The 12,621-nt window shown below is 39.9% G+C and overlaps 1 protein-coding gene across 2 annotated transcripts; it reads right to left on the bottom strand.

Moving 5' to 3' along the window:
- Positions 1 to 4,520: 4,520 nt before the first annotated feature.
- Positions 4,521 to 12,595, bottom strand: MESR6 (misexpression suppressor of ras 6). Of its 2 annotated transcripts, XM_069502487.1 has the most exons (5): positions 12,457 to 12,595; positions 8,923 to 9,025; positions 6,408 to 7,274; positions 6,080 to 6,325; positions 4,521 to 4,663 (listed from the first exon to the last, which is right to left on the bottom strand). In XM_069502487.1, the coding sequence occupies exons 3-5, from the start codon at positions 7,203 to 7,205 to the stop codon at positions 4,571 to 4,573; spliced, it is 1,137 nt and encodes a 378-aa protein (XP_069358588.1). In that variant the 5' UTR covers positions 7,206 to 7,274; positions 8,923 to 9,025; positions 12,457 to 12,595; the 3' UTR covers positions 4,521 to 4,570. The 2 variants fall into 2 exon arrangements, with proteins under 2 accessions (XP_069358588.1, XP_034835020.1); XM_034979129.2 differs by lacking the exon at positions 8,923 to 9,025.
- Positions 12,596 to 12,621: the final 26 nt, after the last annotated feature.

Below are 12,621 nucleotides of genomic sequence, written 5' to 3'. Positions count from 1 at the left end.
GCCGAGTGCCGACCGACGACCCAGTCGAGGAATGTGGCTCGCCCGTTCTCGCGTGCTTATTTTTTTGGTCGGCCCGGACTCCGGTAGGGGATTCGAATGCTCTACGGTCTACGCTACGGACTACGACGACGCGACGCACGGAACGATCCTTGGCGCCCTTCGCCTGCGACTTGCGCCCCACTTCTTCTTTCTTCTTCTTCTTTGTCGTATCACTCTTGGCAGAGCGGTCGTGGTCATCACGAAGCAACGTCTTTGAGGGCAGATGTTATTCGCCTCACGAGCATTCGCCATTCCTCCCTGCTGGCCGACAGCCTGGTACACTCGTGCAAAGGACCGCCCACAGCAGACTTAATTTGGTCGGTCCATCGCATGGGTGACCTTCCTCGTCCTCTGGTGCCCTCCACCTTGCCCTGCACGACAAGACGCTCGATGGAGTCACTCTCACGCCGGGAGACGTGTCGAAGAATTTTAATATGCGACTCTGTACTATCGACGAAAGTCGTTTTTTAATGCCGAGTTCTTGGAGTATAGAGATGTTGGTACGAAATTCGGTCCATGAGACTCCTAGCATTCGCCTCCAGCACCACATCTCCAGAGCATCAATCTTCTTCTTCTCGACCAGTCGCAAAGTCCACGTCTCCGCAGCGTATAAAATATGGGGAAAACAAGTGTTTGAACGAGCCGGATCTTCGTAGCTTTTGAAATGTTCCTGTTCTTCCATATTTTCTTCAGCTTGTCCATCGCAGTTCTTGCATACGTCGTTTTACTTCTTCTACGCAACCTCCATTATTCGAAATTAAAGCACCAAGATATGTGTAGGATTGGATGACCTCGCAGTTCGCAATCTGAGTGACTTCCGGCGAGTTATTGTTGGCTCGGTCTACAATCATCATCTTAGTTTTACTGCGGTTTATCTTTAATCCGAACTCTAGGCTCACGCGCTCCATTTTGAGAAGTAGTTCCTCCATATGACGAGCACTGGTTGCAAACAGGGTGGTATCGTCACGTGCGCCCCACTACGTGGTGCAATATGAGTGATCCAGATCTTCCCCAGTCTCTGATCTCAATCTCCCAGCCCGGCTACATTAAAGGTAGCCGAACTCGGGCCTGATTGTTGAGGAATAAATAGCACAAATAATTCAGTCGGCCTGAAAGTCCTGAAGCAAACAAACAGTGAACAAGAAACGCCCGTCGCGCATTTTGATAGGTATATTAGACTCTATCATAATTTGAAAATATGGAGGAATAATTTTATTTATGAAGGTGTTCACGCTGCGAAGTAGAAGCTGCTTATTGTAACGTCAGAACTCAGACATGCAGCATGCTTCATACAGTTCATTGTATTACAAATCATACACGTGTACACACGCGTTCAGTGTTGGTCAACTTTGCAGCGGACTTGAAACGGCGCGGCGCGGTGGCGCGCGTCCTGTTTGCAGTGCATCCATCTATTCGATTAAGTTTGCATGATGATTGATCACGCACTAGTTGAATTAGTCATGGCGTCACTAGTGACGGACGACGACTCGTTAGCCATCCTAGGTTTATTGCTCGCAATCAAGGAAGCTAAGCTTTCTTATAATTTTAATTCGATTGTCCCTACCGTATACATAAGTAACTAGTGCAGCGACTCCGGTATGCTTTCGGTTATAGTAGCAACATATAAAATAGAAACGGACTCAGAGTCGAACCTTGGTGGGCACCGATTATAACTGCAGCACTGCTGCAGAGTGCAGTCGCGACCACAACTCATCCAACCAGAATCGAAATATCGATATTTCAAAATCATCGTATTAAATTGTGGTACGTATTCGTATTTACATTTCATTATGCAGTTTTAGGAGCTATGTGCGTTTTAATTAATTAAATATCACTTGCTTTAACACTGAAACAAAACATCGTTAGGAAACCTGCATGCCTGGAGTTCTCCATATATAATTTTTCAAAGCTGTGTGATGTCTGCCAATCCGCAATTGGCCAGCGTGGTAGACTATGGCCAAGCCCCTTCTCACACCGAGAGGAGACCCGTGTCATGTATAAGAGCCGGCGATGAGTTGATGATGAATGATGATGAAGTATACTTATAAAAGTATTGATACTTAAATAAATTTTTAAGCAAAGCGATACGCCACGCGGCCGCCGGCTGTAATGCTGTCCGGCCTTTATACCTACTAAAAAGTTAGGAGACCCCTGGTCCAGACTATAGGACATACCTAGTACCTATGACCTATTTAAGCATCCTACACACAAACGGTACATGACCATTAGCACTTTTGATTGGATTTAATTGATAACTTTCAGACATGGCCGCCGCATGATGTAATTCGATGTTACTGATGTTAGTAATGAGACTCGAGTGTGGCCACTTCGATGTGCAGTTGACCCCAATCGCCCCCAATCGAAGGACTAAATTGTTTGCCCGATCAATGATATTATGATCTAAGAAACTACATGATCACTAGGTATATTATAAACACGTAAGTCTATTTGTTTGTTGGTTTATTGGTTTGTCCTTCAATCACGTCGCAACGCGAACGGAGCAAACGGATCGACGTGATTTTTTGCATGGGTATAGTTAAAGATCGAGAGTAATATTAAATATAGGTTATCTTTCTACTTTATATCCCGGAAAACAGAGTTCGAGAGTTTCAGAGAAGTTGCGGGCGTCAGCTAGTATATACATATATATTTTCTGGTGCCAAACACATAGGTAGTAGGTACCTACCTACCTTTCTATATACCTACCGATCATTCTAGTGCCTATGGACGTTAGTACTATTATATATTCTGTGCTATGGGTAGGTATTCCTCCTTATCATAGGTACCTATCTAATATGTACTTGTAAAACAAATAAGGTGCTTTGGGGTAAATAAAGGGGTGAATGCGAAAGTTTATTTTTTCTACCAATAGGTACTATACTAGCGTTATTATACTGATTAGGATCACCAGGCTAGACGCCACCTTTATATGACCCTATTCCTGTACTGAAATCTGCGCTACAGGTAGGCTGAGGCAGGTCGTAACTCTTAATAATAATTAATCATACATAATGTTGAGCTGAGGCCGACGGTAAACGTCCACATGTTATTTTAGAGAATACATACCTACTTGGCTACTTACCTACGTATTTCACTTCAACAAACATGCGACTTATAGGCGCCATGCTATGCACGATATGTGTCGACTGCCAAATGCTTCTTCTTCCTTACCTTATCCCACGCTACGTGGGCTATTCCCATAATTCTTTTAAAATAACTTAACTAGAGGAGTTATAAAATAATATTGCGTCATTTAGTGCTAACGGATAAATTTTGAACAAAATCTTTTAAAAGAAATCTAAGTAGGTACCTACCTACTCTAAGTGTATCTACCTACCTATTAGGTACAGTAGCCTGCAGGAAATATTCTACATCGACCTTTAGAAAGAGGTTTCGGCTTCGTAGAGCGTTGTCTCTGTCAATCACACCTATGTGACGTTTTGTCGGTCTCAACGACAGAGGCAACGCTCTACGAAACCGCCAATTCTTTCTAAAGGTCTATAAAAACAAATAATACAAAATAGCCAGCATAAAAATTAAAGTGTTATTTCTTGTACGATGGTACGGAATTCTTCGTGAGCGCGTCCGACTCGCACTTGGCCGATTTCTATAGCGACCTTGCTCTTAGTTATAAAAGTCATACAAATAACTATGTAGGTACATGACAGGTTGAAATGGCAATCGGGGAGGGAACGCCCCGCACACCCGCATAGCCCCCGCGCTAACTCGTTGCTGGCGAGCGCGGCTGATGTGCGGTTGTACGAGGCGTTCTCCCGCCCCATAGCCCGATTGCCATCTCAACCTGTCTCGGACTATACCTACCTAGGTAGAGCAGCTAAATGATTTTCACGTTGTTCGCAACACCGGACTAAGAGGCGGCATAGTTAGCAGGGCTCAGTGTCAGGCCAGGTCAATTATTGATAACAAGCAAATTAAGCCACAGCCAACGTGAATTTTATCACCTTCTTATGTACCTACTCATCCAAATTAACTCTTGTACAGAACGCGGCAGAAAGTAGTGTATATCGTCATTTAGAAGGAGGTAGCAGATTTATATTTATATGTATGAGTGACAGAGACAACGCTCTACAAAGCCGAAATGGCATTCTAAAGACCATAACACACTATATACCAGAGCTAAAGACCAATGTACACACATTACTTTCTGCCGCGTACTATACCTACCTACTCGACAATTATATGTTTGACTAGCTTATGCCCGCGACTTCGCCTGCGTGGCCTGTACCAAATTATTGCTAACACCCATTTTACCCCCTTAGGGATTGAATTGTCAAAAATACTTTCTTAGCGGATGTCTAAGTCATAATAGCTCTCCAGCCCAATCCGTCCAGTAGTTTTAGCTGTGCGTTGATAGATCAGTCAGTCAGCTTTTCCTTTTATACATTTTTACTAGTGAATGCTTGAAAATAGATACCTAGATAAAACGGTAGATATTTTATGTTAGGTACCCAATTAAAACATTTTATTTTAAAAAGTAAAAGTGTATTTTATAAAAACAAATAATTCAACCTTAATTAGAAGTGTTTAAATAATGTAAATTAGGCTCATCCGTTTCAAAAACTTCTTTGACAGTTTCCAGTACGAGTGACTGTATCATGTTTACCTGTAAACGAGACAATTTACCATAAACGCACAAACAAATTTACAGTAAGTAGGCGTCACTATTCATATTATAAATGCGAAAGAGTGTTTGTTTGTTGGTTTATTGGTTTGTCCTTCAATCACATTACAAGGAGCAACAGATCGACGTGATATATTTTGCATGGCTATATGTACCTACTTAGGTAGTTAAAAACCAGGAGAGTGACATAAAATCCTAGCCGATGCCCGCAACTTAGTCCGCGTGGATTTAGGTTTCTAAAATTCCGTGGAAAAATCACGTTGATCCGTTGTTCAGTTGCGGCGTGATTAAAGGACAATCCAATAAACCAACAAACAAACACACTTTCGCATATTTTATAATATGTGTGTGATATAAACATCGGCAAGGGAAACCTTGATTAAATGAAACAGTTGACTTTATCCTGTCAAGATAGAGTTCCTAGTCCATAGTTCATAGCATTTAAAGCCAAATGGCCAAACTTTTCGGAGTTATGTGCGTTTTAAATAATTAATTATTACTTGCTTTAACGGTGAAGGAAAACATTGTGAGGAAACCTGCACGCCTGAGAGTTCTCCATAATGTTCTCAAAGGTGTGTGAAGTCTACCAATCCACACATGGCCAGCGTGGTAGACTATGGCCAAACCATGATCATGTCATGTCAGAGCCAAATGTAGAAGGCGACAAAATAAATTCATGATAAGAGCCATCACGCACTTATCCGATCAGAGTCAAAATAACGGATACTTATATGAAAAACTCGAACCGACCTCGGATATTGCTTACGCACTAATCCGATTTCTGATCTAAATCCAGACTATTCAGTGGACATCTTTGACATATCTACGTCAAACATCCGAATTGAATCAGAGGCACATCCGAGATATTATTCTCATGGATGACGGAGAGAACTCCGATGACGGAAGTCGGGATGTAATGCGTATACCGTGCGTACCATACAAATAGTTCTATGACTACTTCGGAACGTATTTTCACGGACTCGGATCGGATGAGTGCGTGATCGCTCTAAAGAGCCGGCATTCTCGATTTTTGAGTTATAAAATCCGTGGCATTATAATATCACTAGCTGACGCCCGCGACTTCGTCCGCGTGGAATTAGGTTTTTTTAAAATCCCGCGGGAACTCTTTGATTTTCCGGGATAAAAAGTAGCCTATGTCACTCTTCAGGTCTTTATGCCATATGCCCATGCAAAAAATCACGTCAATCCGTTGCAACGTTGCGACGTGATTAAAGGACAAACCAACAAACAAACACACTTTCGCATTTATAATAAGGGTACTGATAGTGATGGTCTATTAATTTATTTGCCAAATTGTCATACTTTGCATTGCCTACAGGAGAAGATACAATATGTAAGAACTATTACGATTTGACAATATGTAAAAAATAAACTTACTTGTTCTTGTGGACAATAGCCATCATCTGTAGATCTAGCTACGGTAATTAAAACGGGTGGCGGCAATTTAAATAAAAATTGTCTTAAAGTTTTCGTAATGGCAGTTTTTATTTCTTCTTCCGTGCTTATGTGATACGGCAAGCCCCCTTGGTCTCTGGTGCAGCCTGCTGCGTATATCATCCACCAGTCAGGAGTTTGACCCAGTCTATTTGCTTCCGCAGTAACATTTTCGACTAAATCACAAACCTGAAAGAATAAACTGTAATGAAATATAACATTATAGAGTACTATCATCTTTTAATTCTACATAATGAATTGATTTCTCAACCTTTTTATGAATTTCGGTATTTGGTCCCTTATAAAGCTTCAAACAACCAAATTTTTCTAAATGTTCAAACAAGTTTTCGAGTTCTTGTAATTGAGATTCTCGTAGGTCTGTATATTCTGCTAAGGCTTTTGCGTCGCTATCGGACGGTAGAATAGAAGAAAAGATAGTTTCCAGCCGATCGTATAATCCAATTTTCTCAAATAAATTAAGAAATGGATTTCCAGTACTGAAAAAGTCTAAGTCTATATCGAGAACATACGGATGAGTTATTCCAAGATGCAGAGCCAATTTATTTATTCGATCCTCGTCGACATCTGAAAGCTCTGCAACGGTAAATGTAAATGGCTTTTCACTGAGCAAGTTCGATGAATACAATGCATCCGACAAATAATAGGGTTCTCGACTGTCGACGCGGAGCAAGCCTGTGGCGGGGTGGTCTCCGACGTGAATAACGCGAGTGCCATCGCTAAATTGCTTCGCCCACGGTGGTCGCAGCCACACCACTCGACCTATATGGCCGGCTGCCGCCGCGGGCACAATCCAATTTTCTATTTGCAATAAAGGCAAAAGTTTCCTACCAGACCTAGCTTCTTTCCCCTTTAATTTACGATCTATAAGCATGTCTGGATGTGCATCCAAATGCAGTAACGTTGTCCCTTCTATCGGTAGTTTTTTTCCTCCGATAGCGGAGTATATAAACTGCAGGGCATCATTGTGTTCCTCTACCACGTATACTGGAATCTTTTTAAAATGTTTTAAAGGTTGTATCTTGCCATCGGTATCAATTTGTTTATTCATTATTCAAAAAGCTTTTCACTGATTTGTAAATTAACACGATGTAACTGGAATAAGTTACATTTTTGTACTCTGAAATGAAGTGAAAAAATAATTTTTTCAATAAAAATATTAAACATTTATACCTATAAGATATCCAAAACTGCGTGCTTGAATTTTGTTAAAGTAAACAGCAAGTAATAAACAATAGTTAGTACCTAATAAATAACAGACTTTAACTTCTTTCCTAGTTAGAGTCTAAGCACACGAGTAGATATTCTACAGAGAAGAAGCTTCATACAACCGGCTGGCTGTAGGTACACTCACTCATAGCGCTGCTCACGCACACCACAACGTGTCACGGACGCTCCTGTGAGCCCAGTTGGATAGCGAACGGCAAGGCTGTGGGTCGTGCGCATTGATATTTGATACTTAGCGAGAATATTTATATATTACTTCCGAATTAGTTACGTGTAAATTGAACAAAAAATTAGACTTAGTGATATATTTTGTAGTAACTATATTAAATTAATTCATTTTACTAAAGTAAGTTAGTACCTAGGCACTGTCAGTCTGTCGGTTAGTCTGTCAGTCTGTCTGTCTGTCTATCAGACTGTATGTCTATCTGTCTGTCATTCTGTCATTCTGTTGTCAGTCTATCAGTCTGTCAGTCTGTCAGTCAGTCTGTCTGTCTGTCAGTCTGTCTGTCTATCTGTCTGTCCTGTCTGTCTGTCATGTCATTAGCAATTTGCGGGACTTATATTTAGTATTTTTTTCTTTTAATTTTTCACTTGCAACAGGTGACAACCCTATAAGAATAGGTATAAAATTTTGAACAGTATAGGAAGCTTCCCCTCTGTAGGGATATCTACTCGTGTGGTCTAAGTTAACGTTTCGAAACAATATGCAACTGCGTAACTTTGCGTCCTTCAGAATTGGGTCAAGGTTTTGTAACAAAAAAAGCAAAAAGAAAGTTCCACCGGCTCTACCCCACCACCTCGTTGGAACTGCGCAGATATTTTCGACATTGACGAAAGATTAGAGAAAATATCGTCCAAACAGTACCTACCTATTCAGGTAAGGATACATAGTACGTATGCATGTGTAAACATAATTTATTACGCGCAACATGACAACAGTAGCAGAGGAATCGATACTGATTGATTTCACCTCATTCATAAGTTTTTTTAGCAGTGCCCTCTGGATTTAACAACGGCATTATAAATAATAATATATGTTAGTTATGTTAACCTATGTAACTTTATTAGGTAGGTACATAAACAAATACCTACCGATTACAAAATTACCATGTTTCTTCTCTTTTAAAATATCAAATCTATATTTATTATGTTTATTTTAGAGGACGCCAAGTAATCTTATATTTTAATGAATTGCCGATAGGTGTTATGTTAATGAGTATCAATCGCTCCATATAGCGTGAGGTAGTTTTAATGAATTCATTAATGTTTTAAAGCCGCTACCGCAAACAATACCTTTGGCTAATGGTTTATAGAAAACATTGAGGATAGAAAATTAGGAGAAATCATGTGACAAAATTCTAAATTATTATTATTATATTTTATTACCTAGTAAATTGTAGTTTAACTGAAAATCAAAATAGGTACCTACCATCATATTTAATTTAGAAAGCTACATTATACATCTATGTATATTATTTATTAATAATCTCAATTAAATAAATAATAATTAAAATTAATTAGGGGCCTTCCACAATAAATACTTGCGGTGCGACGTGGCATCTGATATCGCAGGACAACTGACAAGACGATACCCATCCATCAGACATGGATAGAACTAAACATTATGTCCTGCAGGCTGCAGCGCTGAAAACAACAGAAGAGACTGGTACTGGGTGCATCTAAGTATTAGATTATGTAAACAAGCTATGTATTTCTATCTATTACCTACTAGCTGACCCGACCAACTTCGTACCGCCTAACAGTAGATTCTTACGGAGAAAAAAATTAAAAGTATTAAAAAATTTTTAATACTTTTAATTTTTTCTCCGTAAGAACCATCCTTTCCTCGTACTTCAAGGAATATTATAAAAAAAGAATAAGCGAAATTATAGCAGCAAGACGTCTTGCATTTCGGCGCGAAATAACATCACATCGCAGTATTCTGAGTTCACATGTGTCGCAACGCAGTTTGTGTATCGGCGTTTAGATAGGTCATACAAAAACGTAGAAGAAGTAATATACCTACTGTTGTATTATAACAATACCATATTAACTCTCTCAATGGTGAGTGACTTTGGAACTTTGCCTATAGCAATGAAATTGGGGAGTGCAGAAGGCGAACCTTACTTCAAACCTAGTGTGTCACTAGTTTTGTGACAGTACCTACAATATCCATAGAGGCGATCTCAGAGTTACCCTAGTTAGCCGACTTCTGGGTACTTCCTGTATACTCTAGCTGGGGCGGTACTCCGGGCGGCGCGCTGCGTAGATGCGCGACGCTGACCGGGCCGGCGCTGCGCGGGGGGCGGAGTGTTGTGACGGCTCCCGGGATCGATACAGCGCGTCTCTGACGTCACTACGCTACTACGCCCGTCCAAACATGCCCCCCGCGCGCGGCCCTCCCCCGTGACCTATTGCGCTGTTACGCCCACTTGGGTCAAGGCGCAAAAACGGCGTCCGATCCATCCGGATGTACGGGTTAAAGCATTATGTTATAGATATGTATGTACCTACTAACCACTCAACAGTTTCATATTAAAATCTATTTTGCCTTAAAATTTTGGCAACAATGCGTTGCCAGACTTTCAGGAATTTGTTGGTCTGCCCCTTGAATAACCCCATGTTGAAATCTAGTGGGAACACCGACGTAGGGATACCTACTATACCACAAACAAAAAAATTAAACCATGATATAATAAGTGAAAAACTGGTCATGTGCGAGTCGGTCTCGCACACGAAGAGTTCCGTCCCATCGTACAAGATTATGTGCCTACTTTTCAATTTTTAGGTACGGAAACATCAAAAGGAAAAAAAACCCCGGCCAAATGCGAGTCAGACTCGCGCACTGAGGGTTCCGTACTGCAATCGTATTTTTTCGTCATTTTGCACGATAAATCAAAAACTATTATGCATAAAAATAAATAAAAATCTATTTTAGAATGTATAGGTAAAGCACTTTCATATGACACCCCATCTTAATTTGAAAATTGAAAATACTAATTACCTATTTGTTCAAGAACACATTTTTTTTGTGATGTAACCACACATTCACGGTTTTTGGATTTATTCCTATACTTATGCAATAAGACCTACCTACCTGCCGAATTACATGATTCGGGAAATACCCTATAGGTTAAAAAGGAACCCTAACAGCGGTTACGCACTTATCCGATCCGAATCCGTGAAAATACGAATATAAAAAACTTGGACCGAACTACGCACTAATCCGATCTCTGATCCAAGCTATCCAAGCTATTCAGTGGACATATTTGACATATCTACGTCATAATATGTCCGATTTTAATCTGAGGCACATCTGAGATATCCTCACGGATCACGGGGAGATCTTCGATGACGAAAGTGCAGTGCGTAATCGCTCTTATAGGATCACTTCGTTGTCTGTTTGTCTGTCGTGTCTGTCAAGAAAAGGAAATCAGTGATTCAGTCAAAACCTATAGGACTTCCCTTTGATCTAGAGGTAGCATTGTCTTAGCACAAGTAAAAGAAAAAATCCGAAAATCATGACTTGGTGGTTACATCACAAAAAAAATGTGTTCACGGATTAGTTTACTACAGATGGCGCTGTCCCTCATTAACTTGCAGTGTTGCAGATAAAAGTGTTATATCTTATACGATGGTACGGAACCCTTCGTGCGCGAGTCTGAGTCGCACTTGACCGGTTTTTAAATTCAATGAACCAAACGCTCAACTTTGCTATAATCCGCTGAAACAGGTCGAATCCGTATGATGCAACATGCAGCATGCGAAATGCACCGCCCGCCTTCCCACTGCTAACCATGCAGGAAAAACCAGCTACCAGGCAAGCAATACGCACCCGCACCACACATCATGGTTTTAAATTTTGAAATTTAAAATTATTGGCCATTTTGAAAATTATTTGTTGTTATAGCAGCAATAGAAATATACTCAGTGAAAATTTCAACTCTCTACCTATTACAGTTTATGAGATACAGCCTGCTGACAGACAGCTGGATGGGCAGAAAAACAGAGAGGGTAACAAATGGGATGTCCCGCTAAAAGTGAGTCATTTGGCACATTAGTCAATAGGGAACAGTTTAGCTAATACTGTACAAAATTGTACTTGAGAGGTTTAATCCATACTAATATTAGTATAAATGCGAAAGTTGTTGGTCTGTCTGCCTGCTTGCTTATAACGGCCCATCTATATAGAATCATCATACACAGCCATATATGCTGCAACAGGATAAATGCAGAAAAGTTTTCCTTCCTATTGGTACGTTAGTCCTATTATATTATTCTGTGCTATTGGCTTAAATTGATTAGAATAAGTTTCTCGAAAAAATAAATTTACTAAGGTTTGAAGAGAGAAATATGGTTTCTTATACTAATTAACACAGCAAAAAAATTATATTTAGCAGTTAGCAGGAAAAAATCCACTCAGAAAAGCGAAAAAAATTAATTATACACCAACCCCACTTAGTAGATAGTATGAAGATCAGCAGAAAGAAAGGAAAGTAGTTTTTTGTGAAACAATACATATATAATATCTATAAGTATATAACGTGGTACATACTGCCCCTACTGCTTATACCTACCTATTTATTTCCAAATCCATGCTAATCACTATCAGATATATAGACTATCCCTATTATAAATGAGAAAGTGTGTCTGTCTATCTGTTTATCTGCTAGCTTTTCACAGCCAACAGTTTAACATATAATAAATTTTGGTACAGAGTTAGCTTACATCCCGGGGATGTAAGGATATAGGCTCCTTTTAATCTCAGAAAATTAAAGAGTTCCCAGGGGATTTCTAAAAACCTAAATCCACTCGGATGAAGTCGCGGGCATCATCACACTATCACACTAATATTATAAAAGCAAAAGTTTGTCGGCGTGTATGTTTGTTATTCTTTCACGCAAAAACTACTAGATGGATTTGACTGAAATTTGGAATGGAGATAGATTATACCCTGGATTAACACTTAGGCTACTTTTTATCCTGGAAAATCAAAGGGTTCCCACGGGATTTTTTAAAAACTTATACCCACGCGAACGACGTCCAAAGACAGTAGTTTAATTAAAGTTACTTACGAATTTATTTCATGGTTCTGTGAAGATAATGAGCAACTATTATAATTTTTTATGCATTCCTTCTGTTTTAATAAAATTGCATAACCTAAAAGTATGTTAAATGTTTATCTGCCAAAATTCAAATGTTAGTGTGAACTCGTCACTGTCAAACTGGCTCGACCACAG

Source organism: Maniola hyperantus, chromosome 2, assembly GCF_902806685.2.
Source record: "Maniola hyperantus chromosome 2, iAphHyp1.2, whole genome shotgun sequence".
In the NCBI taxonomy this organism is placed as follows: Eukaryota; Metazoa; Arthropoda; class Insecta; order Lepidoptera; family Nymphalidae; genus Maniola; species Maniola hyperantus.
This window is presented reverse-complemented; position numbering and strand designations above follow the sequence as displayed.